This window comes from Schistocerca americana, chromosome 3, assembly GCF_021461395.2.
Source record: "Schistocerca americana isolate TAMUIC-IGC-003095 chromosome 3, iqSchAmer2.1, whole genome shotgun sequence".
Classification (NCBI taxonomy): domain Eukaryota; kingdom Metazoa; phylum Arthropoda; class Insecta; order Orthoptera; family Acrididae; genus Schistocerca; species Schistocerca americana.
In genome coordinates this window covers 694,771,670-694,796,091 of record NC_060121.1, presented here as the reverse complement: position 1 = coordinate 694,796,091, position 24,422 = coordinate 694,771,670, and the positions used below count along the sequence as shown (strand labels likewise).

Sequence of the window (24,422 nt, the reverse complement as noted above, 5' to 3'; positions counted from 1 at the left end):
AAACCGTACTGCACCAATCTACATCTACATCTACATCTACATCTACATCTACATCTACATCCATACTCCGCAAGCCACCTGACGGTGTGTGGCATAAATGTTGAGAGAGCATCTGGTGGGTACTGTTGTATAGTCAGTGTCCACACTGTGGTGCCTGCAGCTGCGTGGCCCCGGTCTTTACGTCATACAGCCAACGGCCACTTATGTGCAGCCCTGCACAGCTGTACAGTGCAGGCACGGGTCTCACACACTGAGTGCCTCCGCAGTGTCATGGCTACCTCAGCCGGCATTCTCCCGAGAGATAGTTACGTGAGGCTGTGGAGCCAATCATAACAGGACACGACAAGCGGACTCTTCCTCCGCCACTCGCCCTATATAGCCGCATACGCTGCCACACCTGGCAGTCTCGTGTTGGGCTACCTACTTTCTAGGTTGACGTAGCACCCAGGAACGACGCTACACTGTGCTATGACTGTTTACCATACCGGACTTGGACTCTGCAGCCTAGTCGCTGCTCTTGATGAAGCACCAAGTTGTGTTAGTATTGTGGAACTGTTGGCAATAAACAGAATTTGGAACTCATGCCAATGGTTATTTGTTGTTTCTCCAATTACAGATACAACAGGTACACTCTTGATACTTCCAGTGAGCAGGTGTACCTTACCACTGCACTAGAGGCCGTGGCTGATAGTGTCTACCTGTCAGTTTAGATGACAGTATGTAATGTTTATCTGCCCACCAGGCAGTCCTTTCCAATACCACAAGCTGTTAAAGTTAGTGGAACAGCTAGCTCCTCCATTTCTCTTATGGGGGGACTTTCATGGCCATAATCCTCTTTGGGGCAGCAACACTATGCCTTCTTTCGAAATTGGATGTCAGCGTAATCAACACTGGAGCTACAACACATTTCAGTGCAGTCCACAGAATGTACTCAACTAATGATGTCACAGTTTGCACCCGATTATTTTGCCAATAATTCGGTGGTGCTTCCATGGTGATCTTTGTGACAGTGATCATCTTCCTATCGTTCTCTTGCTCTCTATTCACAGAAATCTGGAACATGCTCCATGTTGGTCATTCCAGAAAGCTAACTGTCAGGCTTTCTCCTGTAGAGACACTTTTGCAGCCAGCTAGGCAACTGATATCAAGAAAATGGTACTGGATACTACTGATGATGCTATTTTTCGTGTTGAAGCAGCAATGATACTCTACTCCTCTGGCTCATCCTGACGTCCACCGGTACCATGGTGGTCTGAAGGTATACACACAGCTATCAGGGAATGCCACAGGGCACTTCAACGGCACAAGTGCCATCCCTCTATGGATAATTTAATAGCATTTAAGAGAATCTGGACAAAAGCTTGGTTTTTAATAAAAAAAAAAGGAAGCAGGAGTGTTGGGTGCAATATGTATCGCCTGTGCGATCCCACACCCCATTGTCTCAAGTATGGAGTAAACTCTGCCGCATTTTTGGCTGTCCACCCCAATGACTGTTCCTGGCTTCCTTATCAATGGTAATACCTACACTGATCCAGTGGTACTTGCTGAATGTTTTGCAGCACACACTGCTGAAGTGTCCCCTTGCATCAATTACCATCCTCATTTCCTGATCAGGAGACACATTTTTGAGGGTCACCCACTATCCTTCCGTGCACATGGCTCTGTATCGTATGACATCCCCTTTAGTGAATGAGAGCTTCACAGCACTTTGCCAGAGTCTCAAGATACAGCTCTTAGATCCTACAAAAGCCACAACCCAATGTTCAAAAACCTTCGGGCCGACAGCATGAAACATATCCTCAGGCTTTTTAATTGTATTTGGTGGGAAGGAGAATTCCCCTTTCATTGGTATTATCATTCCTGTCTTGAAACTGGTAAAGGACCCACATATTTTAACTATCTACCATTCTATCTCTCTGACGAATGGGCTGTGTAAGCTATTTGAACAAATGTCAACAGCTGTCTCGTTGTTGGTGCCTTGAAGCCGAAGGGCATATATCATGATTCCGAACTGGCTTTCCGGCTTTCCAGTCCACCACAGATCATCTGGTTCATCTGCAATCTGCAGTGCATAAAGCTTTCATGCATCGCCTACATATGATTGCTGTGTTCTTTGACCTACAGAAGGCATACAATACCACCTGGCAACGTCATGTCCTGCCTACACTGTATGAGTGGGATTTTCGAAGCAGTTTACTCATTTTTATCGTGAATTTCCTATCCCTCCATCTTTTTCAGGTTCGACTCTCAGCGACCAATATGTACAGGAAACTGGAGTCCTTCAGGGACCGGTTCTGTGCATAATGCTGTGCACTATTGCCATTGATGGTGTGGTAAATGTTGTGGCTCTCACAATCTCTCCGTCACTATATATGGATGATCTTTGCCTGTACTCTGCCTGTGCATCACTGTGCGCCAGTGAGCACCAACTTCAGGGATCTGTTAGGAGAGTAAGTGACTGGGTCCTGAATCATGACTATCAATTATCTCCAGCAAAATAATGAGTTGTGCACTTTTGCACCACTCCATACAGTTTACTAGTAGAAGACAGTAAGATTGCACACTGACATTCAGTGTCAGTTACTAGACTGGTTCTGCAGTGAAGAATAAAAATGACATAAATGCACCTCACTGTGAAACAAGCAAATGGTGGTAGGAGAGGTGAGCAAACTGCAGCTGCTGACTGTTGTTGGTTTTCGCAGCTGTAACAGCAATGTCTACTGTTGCTGGTGGAATTCCCATTGTTTTTATCGCTGCTGCTGGAAGGCCCACTGTTTTTCCTACTGTTGTTGTTGTTGTTGTTGTTGTTGTTGCAACTGCTGGTGCCACAGCTTTGGAAACTCAAGATTCTTGATTCGCTAGAATAGTTGGGCGGTGAGAAAGTCCTCTTTGCCACTTTTCTATCCTACTCTGTGTAGGTAGAACACTGTTTATGACCATTTACACTGGTGGTAACACAGAGACTGGCAGAATGAAATAGGCAGTTCCTGAGGTCTATGACAGCAAAGTTAACAAAGTAAACAGATAAGTGAAAGAAGTCCAGATTGTAGCAAAGTCTTCTTAAGCATAAAGAACAGTCCAGACAGCACTCCAAATCATTAATTTAAATCAAGTGTGGTAAAGACTCCTACTATTGAGTGGCACATAACTAAGGTTTGGGAGGTTAGCAAAGACTGACTGGGGCAAACTGGATTATGGTACTTAGCGAAACACATCAGGGAATGGTACCACATGACGTCCTTGCCGCGGCTATGGAGCATCATGGAGGTGCGAGCTTTTCCCGTCATATATAGCCTGAATATGTCTGGTGTGTTCTCCCTATCAATTCTAGGGCTAGGCTGGGAATCTGAATTGCTGCCAGATACTAAAGAAAGTGATGACCTTGTCATTAAATTTACAGGGTATTCTTTCACTTTTTGCTGATGTGTGCTTGATATACAGAGTATGGCAGTCACAACACACTGTATAAGCTGTGTTCTGTTGCTAAACTGTCTTGGTTGGAGATTATGACATCCATGAAGTAATGCTCTTGAGAACCTTCTTGCTGTGAGTAAATGTCTGCACGTGTTGGTTTATGGTGTGCCGTGTCTCAGTGTGCCACTCTACTTCACTTGACAAGTACATTCAGGAATGGAAGTTGGCTAATCTGACATTTGGTGTTCCAAAAATCTTCTATGTGGTGTTTTGTGTGTGGCCAGATTATGAACATACCATCTACATATCAAAGTAGAATGTGAGGGCTTGTAGCTTTTGACTCTAAAGTAGACACAGCATGTTATTAGAGGCTCTGAGGTGGAGCTGTCCCAAAATATGTACTGTACTAAAATAAATTTCTCAATAACACATTAACTTAACTCCGTCCAAACAGGCCATGAAGGCCCAATGGTACTGACCAGCCGTCGTGTCATCCTCGGCAACAGGCATCACTGGATGCAGATATGGAGGGGCATATGGTCAGCACACTGCTCTCCCGGCTGTATGTCAGTTTACGAGACTGGAGCCACTTCTCAATCAAGTAGCTCCTCAGTTTGCCCCGCAAAGGCTGAGTGCAGCCCGCTTGCCAACAGCACTCGGCAACGGGATGGTCACCCATCCGAGTGCTAGGCCAGCCCGACAGTGCTTAACTTAGGTGATCTGATGGGAATTGGTGTTACCACTGTGGCACGGCCATTGGCCTCAATAATGTATTACAGAATTTAAACTATCAGACCACATTTCACGTATTTCCCACAGGGATACGAATAATGCCAGTCAGCATTTTTGGAACTGTTGATCCATCATATCCGACTATGTTTTTCGAACAAGTAGTAGCTAGTCTTAAGGCTGCTCCTTGAAATGTCATGTAGCTCTATGTAGCAGAGGTGTGCAGCTTTTGTGGATGTCCCGAAGGCTCTGGTGTTTGAGCCTAAGGCTCTGGTGTTTGAGCCTAAAGGTGTTCTACCAATGTGCACACAATTTTAAGGTTCCACTGTTCAAATGCTATCTTCTTATGCTGCCACTATGACGGCATCACCCTCCATGACACCATTATGCCACTCATGTAAGCTTACTCCAGTGGTCCCTCAGGGCCACCCATCCTCATTCTCCATCCTGCTGGCTGGGAGCGTGTCTTTTTCTGTTGCTCTCAAAGCTTCTACTTTGGGAGCATTGCCTCACAAATGCTGGGGACATCGGTTCCTTCCCCCCAACTGGAGAAGCAAGAGCCTTCTCTGGCTTCTCTCACGTGGAAGGGGTCCCTTGGGTCTCTACTTTCCGTGGTCCCCACTGTGGTCAAGTGGACACCAGCCTGTGGCCTAAAGAGCTATAGCTGCTGGTTGAAGGGCATCATGGTCTTCCTTTATCCCTGAAACTACTTCTGAGAAGCCCTCCCAGAAAGCCCCTAAGGAACGGCAAGAGGGCAAACAAAAAGAGAAGAAATCTGTTAGGAAACAGGAGACTCCAGTGGCCCCTGCACCACCACTCCCTAACAGTTCTGCATCTGAGGATGAGTTGGAGATGCAAGCATCCTCTGAAGACCTAGATCTCGCCAACACCTTGGATGCAGTGGTACTGGCTGCGAACACTCAACCAGTGGCATCACCTGATGCTGAGGTATACTTTGCCACCTATTTCACTTCATGCTTTCACCGACTTCAGAAAGCATCATTCTGCAGTGGAACTGCGGCAGTTGTTTCTTCCACCTGGATAAGTTACGACAACTCTTTAAGTGTTACACCTGCTTTATACATTGCTCTTCAGGAAACCTGGTTTCCCACAGTGCTGACCCACGTCCTTTATGGCTATCAGTTTTATAGTTAAAAACTGTCAGTTGGAGTTTGTGTCTATGTCTTTACCTCTTGTTTGTAGTGAACCAGTGCCTCTTCAAACACTTTTCGAAGCCATGGCTGCCAGGGTGAGGACAACGCAGGAAATTACCATCTGTAACATGCACCTCCTTCCAGATGGTGAAGTGCCGCCCCATGTATTGGCTGCACTAATTTCCCAGCTGCCCCCACCTTTTCTACTTCTGGGTGAATTTAAGGCCCATAACCCTTTGTGGGGTGGAACCAGGGTTACTGGCCATGGTAAAGATGTTGAGGACCTACTGACTCAATTCGAAATCTGCCTCCTAAATACAGGTGCCCGCACACACATCAGTGTGGCACATGGCATATACTCAGCCATTGATATCTCGGTTTGCAGTCCTGTCCTCCTCACGTCTATCCACAGGAGAGCTCACGACAACTTGTGTGGTAGTGACCACTTTCCAATCTTCCTGTCCCTACCCTGGAATCCCTCATCTAGACACTTGCCCAGATGGGCTCTTCCCAAGCTGACTGTGATGCCTTCACCTATGCTACCACCGTTGAATCTCTGTTATGTGGCAACATCATCGAGGTGATCCACATCATCACCGTTACCATTGTTGCTGCAGCTAAATTGGCAATCCATTGTTTCTCAGATTGCCCCCAGTGGAAGCCAGTGCCTTGGTGGTCACCAGAAATCACTGTAGCCATTAGAGACCACAGGCGGGCCCTCCAACGCCATAAGTGCCACCTGTCCTTGGAGAACCTCCTTGTCTTCAAACGGCTCCATGCCCAGGTCCACCTACTCACCAAACAACAGAAGCAGGAGTGCTGGGATCGCTACGTCTTCACCAAAAGAACACTAACCTCCCCTTGTCATGTTTGGACCAAGCTCTGATGCCTTTATGGCTATCAGATCCCTGCAGGTGCACTGGAAATTTCTCCACGTGGAGCTATATCTGCCTATCCAGATGTAATTGCAGACAGTCTTGCTGAGCATTATGTTCACACCTCTGCGTCTGAGAATTACCACGCAACGACAACAGCTATCTTTTGCTCCACACCATTGTGAGCCATATTCCCACTCCCTTCAGTGATAGGGAATTTCTCAGTGCCCTTGCCGACTGTCTTGACATACCCCCTGGTCTAGGCCGCATCCACTCCCAAATGCTTAAACTTCTGTCAGCGGACTACCAGCGTCACCGCCTTGCTGTCTTCAATTGCACGTGGAGCAATTGTGAATTGCCATTGCAATGGCGGGGAAGCATTATCATTCCAGCGCTAAAGCCTAGTAAGAACCCACTACATGTGGGTAGCTATTGTCCTATCAGCCTCACCAACGTTCTGAGCAAGCTGCTCGAACTTATGGTGAGCCAGTGGTTGTGTTGGCTCCTTGATTCTTGGGGCCTTCTGGCTCCGTCCCATGGTGGTTTTTGCCAAGTCGCTCCACGATCCATAACTTGGTCCATCTGGAGTCTGCCATTTGATCGGTCTTTTCCCAGCAACAACACCTTATTGCTGTCTTTTTTGACCTGATGATGGCCTACACTACCACTTGGCGACACCATATCCTCACTATTCAGCATGAGTGGGGTCTCTGGGGCCCACTCCCAATTTTTATACGGAACTTATTGCCACTCCGCACTTGCAGAGTTTGCATCGGTGCTTCCCACAATGCACCCCATACAAGAGAATGGGGTCCTGCAGGGCTCTGTCCAGAGTGTTCCACTCTTTTTAACTCCAGTCAATATACTTGTACCAGCAGTAGGGTCCTCAGTATCTCCCCTCCTATATGCTGACAATTATTGTATTTCCTTCTGCTCCTCTTCTATTGGTGTGACTGAATGCCAGCTGCAGGGAGCCATATAGGAAGTGCAGTCATGGTCCCTCACTCATAGCTTTCAGTTTTCGGCTGCCAAGAGTTGTGTAATGCACTTCTGTCATTGTTGCACTGTCCAACCCCATCCAGTACTTTACCTTGATGACCAACCACTTGATGTGATTGAGAATTACCACTTTGGTCTTCGATGTCCGCTTGACTTGGCTTCCCCATCTTCATCAGCTTAAGGAAAAGAGCTGGCGACGTCTTAATATTATTTAATGCCTGAGCCACACTGACTGGGGTGCTGATCATCCTACACTGGTACAGCTGTACGAAGCCCTAGTACAGTCCTGTACTGATTATGAGTGCCTGGCATATGGTTCAGCATTGCCCTCCACACTGCATCTGGTGGACCCTATCCTCTACTGTGGAGTTTGGCTTGTGAAGGGAGCTTTCTGAATGAACTCAATGATCAGCCTCCTTGTGGAAGCTGATGTTCCTCCATTGCAGCTCCAGCAGCAGCTACTGCTTACAAATTATACTGCCCATATTCATAGTTCACCTTGCCATCCAAATTACCATCTCCTTTTCCCTAACATGACAATCCTTCTCCTGGAACAGCAGCCCAGAATGGGGAATCCTCTTGTCGTCCATGTCTGGTCGCTTCTTACTGAACTCGAAACTTTCTCTCTACCACCTTCCCTGTGGGTCCACTTATGTACACCTCCATGGTCCATGCCTCAGCCATGGCTTTGTCTGGGCCTATTGCAAGGCCGAAAAGGTTCAGTTCCTCCTGAGGCCCTCCGCCAGCAATTTTTCTCTCTTGTCAGCGAGTTCCAGGGCTCAGAAATAGTCTATACTGATGGATCAATGATCGACAGTCTTGTTGGCTTCACTTATGCTCACATTGGACGTACTGAACAGAGCTCCTTGCCAGATGGCTGCAGTGTTTTCGCTGCAGATTTGTAGCTATCTATCACGCTCTTGAGCATATCCGCTCCTGCGCCGGTTAGTCCTCTATAGTGACTTCTTAAGCAGTCTACAAGCTCTTGACTAGTGCTTCCCTCAACATACTTTGGTAATAGCTATCTAGGAGTCTGTTTATGTCCTCAGTAGTAGTGGACGTGCAGTGATCTTCATTTGGACCCCAGGACTTGTTGGGATACCGGGCAATGAAATCACTGATAGTCTGGCCAAACAGGCTACCAGTAAACCAACTGTGGAGATCAGCCTGCTGGAGACTGATCTCTGATCGGTCTACCACCGTAAAGTTTTTGCAATCTGGGGTACTGAATGGTGCACCCTGCGTACACCAAATAATGTTATTAAGGAGGCAACGAATGTGGGGCGGTCATCCATGCAAGTCACTCGCAGGGTCTCTGTTGCCCTTTGCCAGCTCCGCATCGGCCGTACTTGGCTAACACACGATTGCCTCCTCCGTCGTGAGGACCCACCTCAGTGTCGCTGTGGCTTTCATAATATGACTGTCATCCACATCTCATTGGACTGCCAAATTTTAGCCACTCTGCAACGGACTTTTAACCTTTCCAGTGCTCTACCTATGATATTGAGCGGCAAAGTCTCAATGGTTGATTTAATTTCACTTTTTATTCATGGGGAGGGGGTGTTTCTCATACAATCTAAGGGTGGGCATCTGGCCTTCTCTCCTAGGCCTCCACCCTCCCTCCATTTTACCTCTCCATCACTCCTCATTTGCATTTTGTTTGCCTTTTGTGTTCATCTTTCCCCTATGTGTGTTCATCTTGCCTTGTCTTTTAGGGAGAGATTTTATTGTGTTGCAGAGTGGCTGGCTCGTCGATTTTTATTCTTGTGATCAGCCTGCCCAGGCCATCTGCTATATGATTTTATTGTTTTCCTCTGCTTTTGCTTTTCGTGTATGTTTTCCCCCTTTGGTTTGCTTCTTTTGTTTTCTCTTTCGGTGTGGTTCCCTGCCAGTTTTACATCCTTTTACTTTCCCCAACTCCTTTTGGGATTTGTTTTACCTTGAGACTTGTTTGCATGAGGAAAAAGGGATTGATGACCCTTAGTTTGGTCCCTTTAAACCCCAAACCAACCAACCAAGAAACCAATCGAAATACGTCCTGTTACTTAATCTCCTTACTTGGTGATTGAGAGTGACATGCATTATTAGTAAGTTTCTTTTGGTGAGTATGTTAACAGCAGGATACCACGAGTTCAAAAACAATATGATATGAATTCAGTGTGCAATTTATCAAGTAAAATTCTGGAACATGTGCTTAGTATGAAAGTGAAGGAACTCAGACCTGATGTAAACATGAATGAAGAACAAAAACCATGTAAATCCAGTTGAAGGTATACACACAATTTTAACAGAGCAATGTAAAATGCGGTTGATCAGTTGTGTGTGCTATATCACTTAAAATGCATATTTTAGTAGTACACAAGTGTAAATAAGACAAATTTGGTGTATAAATTACTGTGGCAGTTGCTTGTATTGCTCATGTCAGCCAATTACAGAAAAAGATCTGTGACATCATGGAAACATTAGTGTTTCTTCACATGAAATCATAAACACTGAGGTTTGACCACATAGAGCATTAAATGTCTGAAGTTTAGAAATGAAACAGTCAAAAATGTTAAGCATGCAGCAATGCTAACATAGGTCACATTAAAGATCTCTCCAAAATGTATCTTTTAGTATGATTTGTTGTTGATAAACTTTCAGGAAATGTGATGTTGGGGGATAAATAAACTACTTACAGATTTTATCTTCGAGTTAGCTTTTCATGTTATTTAGTAGTTGAGTATGAAAAGGAAAAAAGATACAGTATGAGGGAAACATTCCACGTGGGGAAAATATATCTAAAAACAAAGATGCTGTAACTTACCAAACGAAAGTGTTGGTATGTTGATAGAGACAAAAAACACACAAACACACACACAAATTACAAGCTTTTGCGACCCACGGTTGCTTCGTCAGGAAAGAGGGAGGGAGAGGGAAAGACGAAAGGATGTGCGTTTTAAGGGAGAGGGTAAGGAGTCATTCCAATCCCGGGAGCGGAAAGACTTACCTTAGGGGGAAAAAAGGACAGGTATACACTTGTGCACACACACACACACATATCCATCCACACATACAGACACAAGCAGACATATGTAAATGCAAAGAGGTTGGGCAGAGATGTCAGTCGAGGCAGAAGTACAGAGGCATCTCTGCCCAACCTCTTTGCATTTACATATGTCTGCCCGTGTCTGTATATGTGCAGATGGATATATGTGTGTGTGTGTGTGTGTGTGTGTGTGCAAGTGTATACCTGTCCTTTTTTCCCCCTAAGGTAAGTTTCCACTCGTGGGTTTGGAATGACTCCTTACCCTCTCCCTTAAAACCCACGTCCTTTCGTCTTTCCCTCTCCTTCCCTCTTTCCTGGTGAAGCAACCTTGGGTTGCAAAAGCTTGAAATTTGTGTGTGTGTTTTTTATTATGTCTATCTACCAGCACTTTCTCGTTAGGTAAGTCACAGCATCTTTGTGTTTTTATATATATATATATATAATCTCTCTCTCTCTCTCTCTCTCTCTCTCTCTCTGTGTGTGTGTGTGCGTGTGTGTGTGTGTGTGTGTGTTATTAGTTTTTTTTTGGGGGGGGGGGGGCAGCAACATCACACTCACATGACAACTTGATTGTGTCTGTAGTGTAGCCCGAGGTCTAGGTTCCGATCGATAACTGTTGCAGCCTTCTGTAGTATGTAAATCATGAGCCACACCTGCTTTAAGGCTTCTTCCTCAAATGCCCCCATAAAAATGTTGGCTCTCACTAGTGATGGTGGTCAGTCCATCATCTCTTCATCCATCTGTCCATAGTTGTTTCTTTTTAACAGGAAGTCTGTTTGTTTGAGACCATTTTGCTTGTGACAGCCCAAATATCTCTCCTATGAGGTTTAGGGAGTCTCTTAGAGGTGCCACCGTGCAAGGTGATGCAGTGCTTAGCACACCGGACTCGCATTCGGGAAGATGACGCCTCAAATTAACTTCTGGTTGAACTGTTTCAGTTTTCTGTGCTTTCTCTAAATTGCTCCAGGCATATACAGTAATTATTCCTTTGAAAGAGCATGGCCGATTTCCTTCCTTGACTCATTCTGAGCTTGTGGTCCATCACTAATGATGTCGATGTTGATGAGATGTTAAATCCTAATCTCCTTTCCTTCTTCCTTCTGAGAGATGCCCTTGTAAAGGGGAAAACACATTGAAGCTCACCACGAAGGTATTCTTTGTAGAGTTGGAAGTTGTAAAGCTACTAGATGAAATGCACAGAATTTTCCTTATGGTGCTGGCATTTACCAGCAAAGGGAATGAGCATCACTGTCAGGTGTTCGCTACCTCTTAGGTTGGCACAGCCTTATTGCTTATGCTGGAACAGAGTGGCATGCCTTACTTATGACAACTACTATTGTCTAAAGTTTGTGTCATTGTAGCAAACCACAAATCTGAAAACAAAATAACTGGATGAGTACTCCATTACAGCAGAAATGTGTAACGTCCTTAACTAATACAATATGATCATTAAAGAATGAAGTAGAACAAGAAATAGTCACTGGAATACATAGCAGCATTTCTATTCCTATTTAGTTCACCAGCTTTACCACACTCTCTTAAAGCTGAATTGTAACAGTTGGAATGTAAGGGGATACATCCAAAATAACATGAGGTGAGTGAAATAGCAGAAACTGGTACATACTGTTAGTTCAACAGATCTAAAGTGAGGCAGACCCTTGAACATGTTGAACATTACAGAAAAAAGGTAATACATATTTATAATTTTTTCACATTTGCTAATGTACCTTCTTTAAATCCTAAGTGAAATGATGATCTAGGATTGGAAGGCAGGTGGGAGGGAGTAAATTTATTTTCATGTATGAATTAATACAAAACATAAATCAATATACCCATGTATATGTACTATGAAATAAAAACAAAATTAATAAAATAGTTAATAAAATTGTGAGTCAGAACTGTTGGCCGTTACTTACCTTTGGAAACTAAAATTTCAGACTGTCGATAGATGCACATAAAAGTAAATACACTATACTAGCTTTTGGAACTAATGATGTTGTCCTCAGCAAGGAGACAATGATAGATTAGGGAAAGTTAAAAAGGAAGGAGATGTCACTCGGACCATAGGATGAAAATGCCTCACTTGTTGTATGAGGACAAGGGAAGAGAGGACTGAAGTGAACATACTCTTTCAGTAATGTTGTGCAAGCTGCATAATCTTTTCCATATTAGCTGGGTGACATCATTTGATGGAGAAGTCTTATTTAACTGTTTGCAGCTGATTTGTGACAATGCAAAATATGTGTGATTACCAGTTTGCAGTCTATTTTTATGCCTCACACAGCTTCTTGCAGGAGACTGCGAACACGTCATGGTCTCTTAAGCAGTACTTGTAATCATTTGTTTATTCACATGATTTTTAGAAATTTATTTTGCTCTAATATTTCCACAGGGATGATTTTTTTTAGCTATAAAAGCTATAGAAAGGTTTATAGAATTATCAGCATAAGAACAGATAATACAACACACGAATAGTCCCTTCTGACTGTCTCGCTTTATATTACACTCTGGTCTAATGTTCTACCAATTGCTTAAAACTGAGATGAGTGAATCAGAGCTATACCAACAATAAAAAGGAAAGTGATTCTATAAAATGAAGGATACGGTGTATGATGTCAAACAAATTGGTTACTTGGAATACAAATGTTGTATGAACCTTGTGAGGAGCATAAATTAAGTAGAAACATTGGAAATCACCCTAAAAAATGCCCAGTGTGTGGAACTGATTTCTGATAAATATTGCAGTTTGTTTATGTGTAAATGAAATATTTGCTATGCAAAGCAAACTTCTAAAACTTTTTCTGTTTCACACATTTTGCAGTTGGTTCTTTGGCAAAATATTGAGGAAGGAAGCAGAGAAACTTCTGATGGATGATGAAAATATTCGTGGAACATTCCTTGTGCGCTACAGTGAACATAATCCTAATGGATTTTCATTAAGTGTTAAAGATTGGGAAGAAACCAGGGGTTATCATGTCAAACATTATAAAATAAAACCACTGGACAATGGCGGCTTTTATATAGCCACAAACCAGACATTTCCAACTCTTCAGTCTCTGGTTATGGCGTATTCAAGTAAGTATTAGATTTTTATTTGTGTGCCTGTGTAACTTAGCAGAATCTATATTAAGAAATAAATATTATAAAATATAACAAAATGTTATCATAAAATATAACACCTGACCAAAATTAACAAGGAGAGTTTTGTCATTAATCATTGGCATGGATTGCAGAACGGTAATCATTTAAAAATAGCAAGGGATTCCTATATAGATGCAACAGTTTGGCCCCCATACTAAATGTAGAAGCAGTACATTAGAACTAGTAAAACTAGCATATCCATGAATAACAACAAACTATATGAAATGAATTCAACATTTAATAATTTTCATTGTAATATTAAAATGGGGGTGGCCTCTCACCACAGGATGTGATCATGGATTCCTTCCAACTCGTGCGCTAAATTCCTCTCCCAGTACCAAAGCACGGGAAAGCTCTCTTTTTCTGAGTGGCTGAATAATGCGGTAGCCAATCAGGCAGCAGAAAGTTCAGGATGGAATAACAAAAGTACTATGAAAAGGATAGAGATAATGTAGGATTGCAGACAGACACAATGGAACACTTGCTATACATTTTAGCTTTTGGCCAAAAGGCTTCCTTATGAAGCATAAAACGCGCGCACACACACACACACACACACACACACACACACACACACACACACATTTACACTAGCACAAATTGCACACACATTCACTGTGTCTGACTTGTGGCCAGACAGAGTCGTAATTGCACCTGATGGAAGCAACAATATGGTGGTGGGGTAAAGTGCTGGGTGAGGTTGGGGGAGGGGGGAGCAGAGAAGAGGAAAAGGACATGTGAATTTTCCACCTTTGTAATTTAGAAAAGCTGATGCTGGTGGAAAGGATCTAGATGGCACAGGCTGTGAAGCAGTCATCAAAGTGAAGCACATTGTGCTGAGCAGCTTATTTAGCAACTGTGTGGTCCAGCTCTCTTGGTCACAGTTTGTCAGTGGCCATTCATGTGGATAGACAACATCTACATCTACATCCATACTCCGCAAGCCACCTGACGGTGTGTGGCGGAGGGTACCTTGAGTACCTCTATCGGTTCTCCCTTCTATTCCGGTCTCGTATTGTTCGTGGAAAGAAGGATTGTCGGTATGCCTCTGTGTGGGCTCTAATCTCTCTGATTTTATCCTCATGGTCTCTTCGTGAGATATACGTAGGAGGGAGCAATATATTGCTTGACTCCTCGGTGAAGGTATGTTCTCGAAACTTCAACAAAAGCCCGTACCGAGCTACTGAGCGTCTCTCCTACAGAGTCTTCCACTGGAGTTTATCTATCATCTCCGTAACGCTTTCGCTATTACTAAATGATCCTGTAACGAAGCGCGCTGCTCTCCGTTGGATCTTCTCTATCTCTTCTATCAACCCTATCTGGTACGGATCCCACACTGCTGAGCAGTATTCAAGCAGTGGGCGAACAAGCGTACTGTAACCTACTTCCTTTGTTTTCGGATTGCATTTCTTTAGGATTCTTCCAATGAATCTCAGTCTGGCATCTGCTTTACCGATGATCAACTTTATATGATCATTCCATTTTAAATCACTTCTAATGTGTACTCCCAGATAATTTATGGAATTAACTGCTTCCAGTTGTTGACCTGCTATATTGTAGTATAAATGATAAGGGATCTTTCTTTCTATGTATTCGCAGCAATGCGTACTCCCAGATAATTTATGGAATTAACTGCTTCCAGTTGCTGACCTGCTATATTGTAACTAAATGATAAGTGATCTTTCTTTCTATGTATTCGCTGCAGATCCTCCTGCATTTCAGTACAATTTTCCATTGTTACAACCTCTCGATATTCCACAGCATCATGTGCAAAAAGCCTCAGTGAACTTCCGATGTCATCCACAAGGTCATTTATGTATATTGTGAATAGCAACGGTCCTGCAACACTATCCTGCGGCACATCTAAAATCACTCTTACTTCGGAAGATTTCTCTCCATTGAGAATGACGTGCTGCGTTCTGTTATCTAGGAACTCTTCAATCCAATCACACAATTGGTCTGATAGTCCATATGCTCTTACTTTGTTCATTAAACGACTGTGGCGAACTGTATTGAACGCCTTGTGAAAGTCAAGAAACACGGCATCTACCTGGGAACCCGTGTCTATGGCCCTCTGAGTCTCGTGGACGAATAGCGCGAGCTGGGTTTCTCACGACCATCTTTTTCGAAACCCATGCTGAGTCCTACAGAGTAGATTTCTAGTCTCCACAAAAGTCATTATACTCGAACATAATACGTGTTCCAAAATTCTACAATTGATCGACGTTAGAGGTATAGGTCTATATTTCTGCACGTCTGTTCGATGTCCCTTCTTGAAAACGGGGATGACCTGTGCCCTTTTCCAATCCTTTGGAACGCTACGCTCTTCTAGAGACCTACGGTACACCGCTGCAAGAAGGGGGGTAAGTTCCTTCACGTACTCTGTGTAAAATTGAACTGGTATGCCATCAGGTCCAGCGGCCTTTCCTTTTTTGAGCGATTTTAATTGTTTCTCTATGCCTCTGTCGTCTATTTCGATATCTACCATTTTGTCCTCTGTGCGAGAATCTAGAGAAGGAACTATAGTGCAGTCTTCCTCTGTGAAACAGCTTTGGAAAAAGACATTTAGTATTTCGGCCTTTAGTCTGTCATCCTCTGTTTCAGTACCATTTTGGTCACAGAGTGTCTGGACATTTTGTTTTGATCCACCTACCGCTTTGACATAAGACCAAAATTTCTTAGGATTTTCTGACAAGTCAGTATATAGAACTTTACTTTCGAATTCATTGAACGCCTCTCACATAGCCCTCCTCACACTACATTTCGCTTCACTTAATTTTTGTTTGTCTGCAAGGCTTTGGATATGTTTATGTTTGCTGTGAAGTTCCCTTTGCTTCCGAAGCAGTTTTCTAACTCGGTTGTAGTACCACGGTGGCTCTTTTCCATCTCTTACGATCTTGCTTGGCACATACTCATCTAACGCATATTGTACGATGGTTTTGAACTTTGTCCACTGATCCTCAACACTATATGTACTTGAGACAAAACTTTTGTGTTGAGCCGTCAGGTACTCTGAAATCTGCTAAACAGAAAAATCTTTCTACCTTTTTAAATATTTCTATTTACGGCTGAAATCATTGAAAGCAGTAACCACTTTATGATCGCTGATTCCCTATTCTGCGTTAACTGTTTCAAATGGTTTGGGTCTGTTTGTCACCAGAAGGTCTAATATGTTATCGCAACGAGTCAGTTCTCTGTTTAACTGCTCAGTGTAGTTTTCAGATAAAGCACTTTAAAAAATGTCACTGGATTCTTTGTCCCTGCCACCCGTTATGAACGTTTGAGTCTCCCAGTTTATATCCGGCAAATTAAAATCTCTACCCAGAACTGTAACATGGTGGGGAAATCTACTCGAATTATTTTCCAAATTATCCTTCAGGTTGATTATGTGACAGCCTTCACAGATAGTGCTGCCTTTGATGGGATAGGAGATGCTTGTGATTGGACTGTAGAAGGTGGTGGTGGTGGGGGGATATATAGGACTGGTCTTGCATCTAAGTGTACTACAGAGATGTGAGCAATGAGGCAAGGGATCGGAGGCAAGGGTATAGCAGGGCTGGACAAGAATATTATGTAGGTTTGCTGGGCGCAGAATACCACTGTAGGAGGGGTGGGAAGGATAGTGGATAAGATAATCCTAATTTCAGGACACAACGAGAGGTAGTCTAAAACCTGGTGGAGAATGTGACTCAGTTGCTCTGGTCCTGGGTGGTACTGAGTCACAAGGGAAGTGCTGCTTTGTGTCCAACTGGTGAGTACATGGGAGGTGGTAAATGACTGCAGAGACAAGGCACAGGGGATATCTTTCGGTACAAAGTTGGGTGGATAATTTCACTCTGTGAAGGTTTCATTGAGACCTTTGGTGTATTTGAAGTACTGTTCATTACTCCACATGCGACAACCATCGGTGGCTAGGCTATGTGGAATGGACTTCTCGGTATGGAATGGATGTCAGTTGTCGAAGTGGCTACTTTCCTCAATATTGCCCTCCACCTCGAAGGTGGTTATACCATTACCTCTGTCCATATCAAACCTACCACCACCTTCTCTGCCAGGTTTTCGACTACCTCTCGTTGTGCCCTGAAATGACGATTATCGTACCCACTATCCTTCCCACCGCTCCCACAGTAGTATTCTGCTATGCACCAAACCTATGCAATATCCTTGTCCATCCCTACTACACCTGCACCCCAATCCCTTGCCTCGTGGCTTATATCCCTGCAGTACACTTAGGTGCAAGACCTGCCCCATACATCATCCGAGCTCCACCTACTCTAGTCAGGTCACAGGTATCTCCTATCCCATCATAGGCAGGGATACCTCTGAAAGCAGTAATGTGAATGTGATTTACAAACTAAACTGCAACCACTGTGCTGATTTCTACGTGAGCGTGGTGACAAGCTGTCTGTCTGTCTTCATGAAAGGCCACCAATAAGCTGACCAAGAGACAGCTGGACCACCCAGTCGCTGAGCATGCTACCCAACTCAATGTGCTTTACTTCAATGATGGCTTCACAGTCTGTGTCATCTGGTTCCTTCCTACCAACACCAGCTTTTGTGAACTGCATGGGTGGGAAATATCTCTGCAGTATATTGTACATTCCTCTAAGACCCGCGTGCTTAACCATCATTTATCCCTGTTCTTCATCCACCTATCTCCTTCCCTGCATCCACTCCATCACTATGCCAATTGGGAGCAGGAGAGGTACCACAGGACATTTTAATTTCCACTGGCATGAATATAGTTTGATGGCACCCATTACAAAATATGACATGTCTGAATTCCACAGAGCGAAATACAGAGACGTATGATGGAAGAATGCTGTTTGAAGAGGCGTGGCACTGCCCTTTGGCACACTTAAGACCAAATAACATGTTTTACACGTGACCTGTGTTTACGTTAAGTGATTTTGCTGTTTCCTCTTCATTTATTGCTCTCATGTCAAATGAAAACAAATCTGATTTCTGTGGCCGAGAGCTATCAAGTGAATTAAAATACATTCACATAATTACGGAAGGCTAAAATATGTAATTAGTTTCAGATTTTATTTTAGTTCCACCTGTCTGACAGTCAATCGTTAATTGCCTTGCAGAACAATGAAGTTATTTTTGTCGGTTTGTTAAAGAAATCTTTTCTGTTGAGGCAGACAATTTATTTGAACGATGTGTTTAATTCCACACTATTGGCTAGTTTCAACTATTCACTGCATTTCAAGTTCACATTTTCATCTTCTAGCACGTATGGGATTATGCCTTAATGAAGAACCAAGCATGAGATAATCCAGTACTGGTACTCCAAGAAAATTTATATCTGAATCTGGAAATTTGAATGTGCACTTTAAGCCGAATTATGGTTCACAAAATTCCCATGCTCTTGGAGTACCCTCTAATGTCTTGTTTCTTTTATGACATAATGTAAGATCTGTTAATGTTTTACATGTACGAACGTACGGGCTTCCTGCGTCACTGTATCTGCTCAAGCCCGGCGATGCCTGTTTTCTGGCGCTCTCTGGCAACTGCTGAAACGAATCTATTTCTAACAGGTCGCAAGAAAATATTCCAAATGGTTGTTCAGAAAGCGTTACTTTCAAAGTAAATTTCTTTTTACGCAAGATGAACTCTGTGTGCGAATGTCCGATGAATTTTTTAAATCACAGAGCGTTTGACTCTCATTCAAAAATCAGATCTTTGACAACAACCATTTAGAATATTTTCGAGCCCAGAAGATCAGACATTTATGTAACATGCGCAAAAAAGATCAACATTATGTGTGAAAGCTTAGCTTCTCTTGCAGCTTATTAATCTTAGAGACCAATATTATACGTAAAAGCCTTTCTTTTCTTGCAGCAACACTACGTATATTAATTTAAACCATTACCTTTTCCCAGTTGTGTGTTCGCGCTACATAACACTGATGTTGCTGTTGGCTTACTACATCACATGTCCTGTGCTCTGAATATCCACCGTCATCAGCTGGCGAGGTCGCTTGACATGAGCTATGATTGGCTTACAAAAGCACATTGCAATCTCGATTTCAATTCTTTGGAAAGTAACATGCGGTGTTTGGTGGAATTCGAATTTATACTTTCGTAATACGAAAATATGCAGTGTACATGTTGTTGCATATCAGACATCTTTCCAAAACGTGTTTTTTCCCCTGAGTTTTGTTATCTAAAGTGCCACGAAATTCTATGCCAGTGTATAAAATCACAACCATTGAAAGGATTGATAAGTTTTACAGTTCCAATGAAAAGTATGCTGTTACTTAACATGGAAAAAGTGTATTTTCATCCGGGAGAAAGTGTATTTTTACCCGGGAAATCTGGGAAAAATCTGGGAATTATTTTTCCTCGTCGATGTATACACCCTGTCACTAGAACCATAGTTTTATCTTGAAGAGATAGGCATTAATTTAGAATTTTAGGCTTCAGCATTGATTAGAGATTTAATTTCATCTGCTGGAAGATAAGAATCGGGACACTGAAATCCATAAACACACAATCTCCAGATCTTGGATGGTTTCTGGGACAGACAGAGAGAAGGAGTAGAGCAATTGGACAGAGAGAGTGATTAGGAGAATACAGACAAAGAGGGAGAAGTGGAGATGTTCAGAGAGAGGGGGTAGTAGGTGGAGGTGGAGGAGGAGGAGGAGGAGGAGGAGGAGATGGTAAGAGAGGAGTGGAAATGCAGGAGGCAGGTGGAAGGTATTTAGAAATAGTGGGCAGGTAGAAAAGGAAGAGGGGGAGGAGGGTATGGACAGTGGGAGGGGGAGGAGGAGATGGAGAACCAGAGAGATTGGGGAGGAGAAGATGGAGAACCAGAGAGATTGGGGAGAAGGAGATGGGTGGATAAAAGACGGGAGGATGAGGTGGACGGAGAGAGGGGTAGGGCTAGATGAGCAGAGGATAGGAGAAGAGGGAGGTGAAAAAGGAAAGAGAAGGGGAGGAGATGGGATAGTGAGGAGGAGGAGGAGGAGGAGGAGGAGGAGAAGTAGAAGTGAGGAATATAAGTGCCATATGTGTACATGGTTGATGCCACAGGCAAAAGACTATCATACACATGTATAAATCTCTCTCTCTCTCTCTCTCTCTCTCTCTCTCTCTCTGTGTGTGTGTGTGTGTGTGTGTGTGTGTGTGTGTGTGTGTTTTCAGCACGTCTCTTCCTCAACCTCTGGATCAGTTGTAACCCATTTTGGTCACATGCTACTTATTATGGAGGAAGAAGTACCACAGGTAGGGGGAGGACGAGGAGGGGGTTGAGGAAGAGATGGACAGAGAGTGGTGGGATGTGGAGATGGACAGAGATAGGGAAGAACGAATGTGTGTGCAATATATGTTTTGTTTGTGTATGCGGGTGAAAGGCTAGCTCTTATATAAGTTTTCATAAACCATATTTCTAACTTCCTGACTACTGAATTTCTTTCCCTCCCTCCCCCCCTCCCCCCTCCCCCCCCTTCCCCCCCCCCCCCCCCCCCCAAACTCACCAACTTAGCACATGCTTAAGCTCTTCATCTTATGGGTCTGTGGTCACTTGCAGTCAGTATTTTTGCACCTTCACATCCTGTAGAATTTCTTTATTGCTTGATAAAATATGGCCAGTTTTATTTTTAAATAAATCAGTGATGAAAAGTAACCATATGCCATATAGGTGCTGTGTTGAGCGATGCACAGGCATGTAAAGAAGGAAGAAAAGAATAAAAAAGAAAAAAGACAGCTCTGTTGTCTTTGACAATGAGACTGTTCTTGCACAGCAGCCTAACTGTGGTGAGAATTTGTCCCCTGGAGCAAGTGAGAAAAGACAGTCGGTGAGTGTGAGGAAGTAGTGGAGGGGAAAGAGGGAGTGGTGTAAGTAAGGATGGCTGATAGTTGGTAGGGAGAACCTGTAATGGAACAAGACACTGATGAGCTCACACTGGTGCAGGCATTGGGAGTTAAGCAGTTGAGCAGAGGAGAGGATTGGGGTAGAGGTAATAGATAATAAGGGAGAGAGGGGGAGAGAGAGAGAGAGAGAGAGAGAGAGAGAGAGAGAGAGAGAGAGAGCATAAAGTACACGGAACAAAGTGTGAGACATGTGGACAAAGTTACTGCAGATGGTGGTGGTTAGGGGAAACTATTCGGAATAGGGCATATGTCCATACAAATTATTTTGCTTCAAATGAGTATTCCTGTCATATCCTTGAATATTGATCATTCCTCTTGGTACACTCTGTGTAGATACCTGTTCAGCATAAAAGAAAATGAAGGTCAGACAGACTTATATACAAAGGGGGCAGTTAATTAAGGACCACGAAGATAGGATCCGTACCAGGTGGGACTGATGGATGACATCAAAAAAGTTCAAAGAAGGTCGGCTCATTTTGTACTATCACAAAATAGGGGAGATAGTGCCACAGACATGATACATGAATTGGAGTGGCAATCATTAAAACAAAGGCATTTTTCGTTGCGACAGGATCTTCTCATAAAATTTCAATCACCAGTTTTCTCCTCTGATTGTGAAAACATTCTGTTGGCACCCACCTGCATAAGACGAAATGATTACCATGATAAAATAAGAGAAATCAGGGCTCACAAAGAAAAATTAAATGCTCGTTTTTCCCGCATGCTGTTAGAGGGTGGTATGGTAGGGTGTCAGCTTGAAGGTGGTTCATTGAATCCTCTGCCAGGCACTTAGTGTGAATAGCAGAGTAATCACATAGATGTAGATGTTGAATTAGGGCTCATATGGAGCCATGTAGATAGTCACTTTTAAGTCATTCCATTTGTGAGTTGAGACAGGAAAGGAAATTACTAGATTACTAGTAGTGTGGCAAGATACCCTCCATCATGCACTATATATGTGTGTATGTATATGTAGGTGAAGAAGGAGAATATGAGGTTTTAATAGTTCTAATGGTATACACTTCCTGTATATTCGAGATAAGATCACATTTTTAGTATTAAAACAGTTATTACTGGCTTTGGCCATACATTGAACTATATTCAGACACTGTATATAGTAGGCCGCATTTGATAAACAGCTAATAAAAACAAAATCCTATTGAGAAAAGTCTTCTAGATGGGTCTTGGAATCCTATTGCTATATGAAAGCATATCTAATCATGGACTATCATACCCATGTATAAATATCTCTCTCTCTCTCTCTCTCTCTCTCTCTCTCTCTCTCTCTCTCTTCCCCCCCCCCCCCCCCCCCCCCCCCACACACACACACACACACACACAGATCAGTGGTTTGCACAGATTGTCATCTATGTGTATTCTATTTGAGTTGAGCAGTATACTTCATGATTGATTGATTGATTGATTTGGACAGCTGTATAGGTCTTTGAGGACAGAGTTACATAGGGTGGTCACAAACATTCTGAAAAGCTTGTAAGGGTGTTGTGGGGTAGCTGGTGCTGAGAAATAATTGTTAAGAAAAAATCAATATATTGCAGAGTTTCTGAGTTATTTAGCATTAGTTAGCGAATCAGGCCATTGCGCACACAAATTCAGGACCCCCCCCCCCCCCAGAGATAGTGTCACCAAACATGTTCTTCGTTCAGTTTCCTAAAACCGAACAAGAGAAAGATACAAAATTTGGCCATGGGACAGTAGTAGGTATCAAACCCAAGCCAAAGGCTGAATAGTCTAGTGCACTGGCACTAATTATTGTATCTGGTGGGATGCGTGAATTACGCATGCAATGGCCTGACTGGCTAACTTCAATGCTGATTAACTTGGAAATGGTGCAACATGTTTGATTTTTTACTTAACAATTATTTCTTAGCCCAGTCTACCCTGCAGCGCCCTTACAAGCTTTTCAGACTTATCTGGCCACACTGTATAATGCCAAAATTGATAACATAATATAAATGTGAATATCTTAAAGATGGTGAGTGTAATATTCAAAACATGTGTATTTTTTTGGAGTTTACCTCAAACTTTTGTTAGCTCATAACTGATATTTTTAGCCAAATGTTTATAAGGAGTTGCAACTTTCCTTCTCATAGTATTGTACATTCCATCTTGGATTTTCCATTGTTTGATTAAAGACTTCTTTTCTTACTTTGGTGTCAGTAATCTACATATTTTGTCATCTCTTGGGAAATTATTACATTTACATTTGGGACTACACTACCTTATGAGTTTGAGTAGTAGAGTGACGTTCTGCAGTACTCTATTTTAAATTTAGCATCCATTGCTTTAACTGTCAATGACATAAGTTCCTCTGTACTCACTTTCTGAATAACAAATGTCTTTATTTTACTTGCACTAACTGCACATGAAGAGCAACAGAATTACACACCTGGGGATTTTACAGATTCAGTGGGGTTACTGAGCCATGTTTTTGATTAAATGTTAAATTGGCTTTGCATATAAAAGAACTGACTGTAGAAGCTCTCAATTCACTTAGTTTTCCTAAGTGGAAAAAAGTGAGAAACAGGGCTGATTCTTAGCTCTACAACATTTGTCAGATTCCAACTTGACTTAGATCTGTAGTTTATGGTTCAGCAAAGACTGTCTTAGCAGCAGTTCTTAGTAGTTTGTGTAATTTATGTTAGCTGTGGGGAGGATATAGAACAGATCTCATGCTCAGCCTTTGTGCTGTCTCAGGAGTGACAGCCTTTGTGCTGTCTCAGGAGTGACAATTTTCCATTCTGTGGCAATTACCTTTGGTACAACATTGTATTTAGTCTTTTATGTTCCATAATCATTCCCTTAGTAATTTGAGGAGTAAAACATATTCAAAGTGTAGGGTAGGTAACCTTTGGATAATGAATAAGTCCTGAATATGTGCCTTTTTCTCTTCTGTGCACTGGTATCACTTTACTAACAATTTTTTTGTGCTCTGCAGAAAATGCCCTTGGTCTTTGTCATGTGTTAGCAAAACCATGTCCTAAACCAAGACCTCAAATATGGGATTTATCTCCAGACTTAAGGGACCAGTGGGAAATTGATCGATCAGAAATCCAGCTTATTAAAAAGCTTGGACGTGGTAACTTTGGAGAAGTGTGGTATGGTAAGTATAATCCATCAATTCTAACCACAAACTTTAAAGTAATAGGAATAACAGTAATATTCAATTGAATGTGCATCTGTT

General features: G+C 42.8%; 1 protein-coding gene across 5 annotated transcripts in view; it reads left to right on the top strand.

Moving 5' to 3' along the window:
- The window catches only part of LOC124605681 (tyrosine-protein kinase Src64B), a 262,399-nt gene that overhangs the window by 165,241 nt on the left and 72,736 nt on the right, over positions 1-24,422 (top strand). For all 5 annotated transcript variants that reach the window (XM_047137536.1, XM_047137537.1, XM_047137534.1 and 2 more), the window contains 2 exons: positions 13,021-13,274; positions 24,177-24,341. In XM_047137536.1, coding sequence (XP_046993492.1) covers positions 13,021-13,274; positions 24,177-24,341 — 419 coding nt within the window. The remainder of the gene's footprint in view (positions 1-13,020; positions 13,275-24,176; positions 24,342-24,422) is intronic.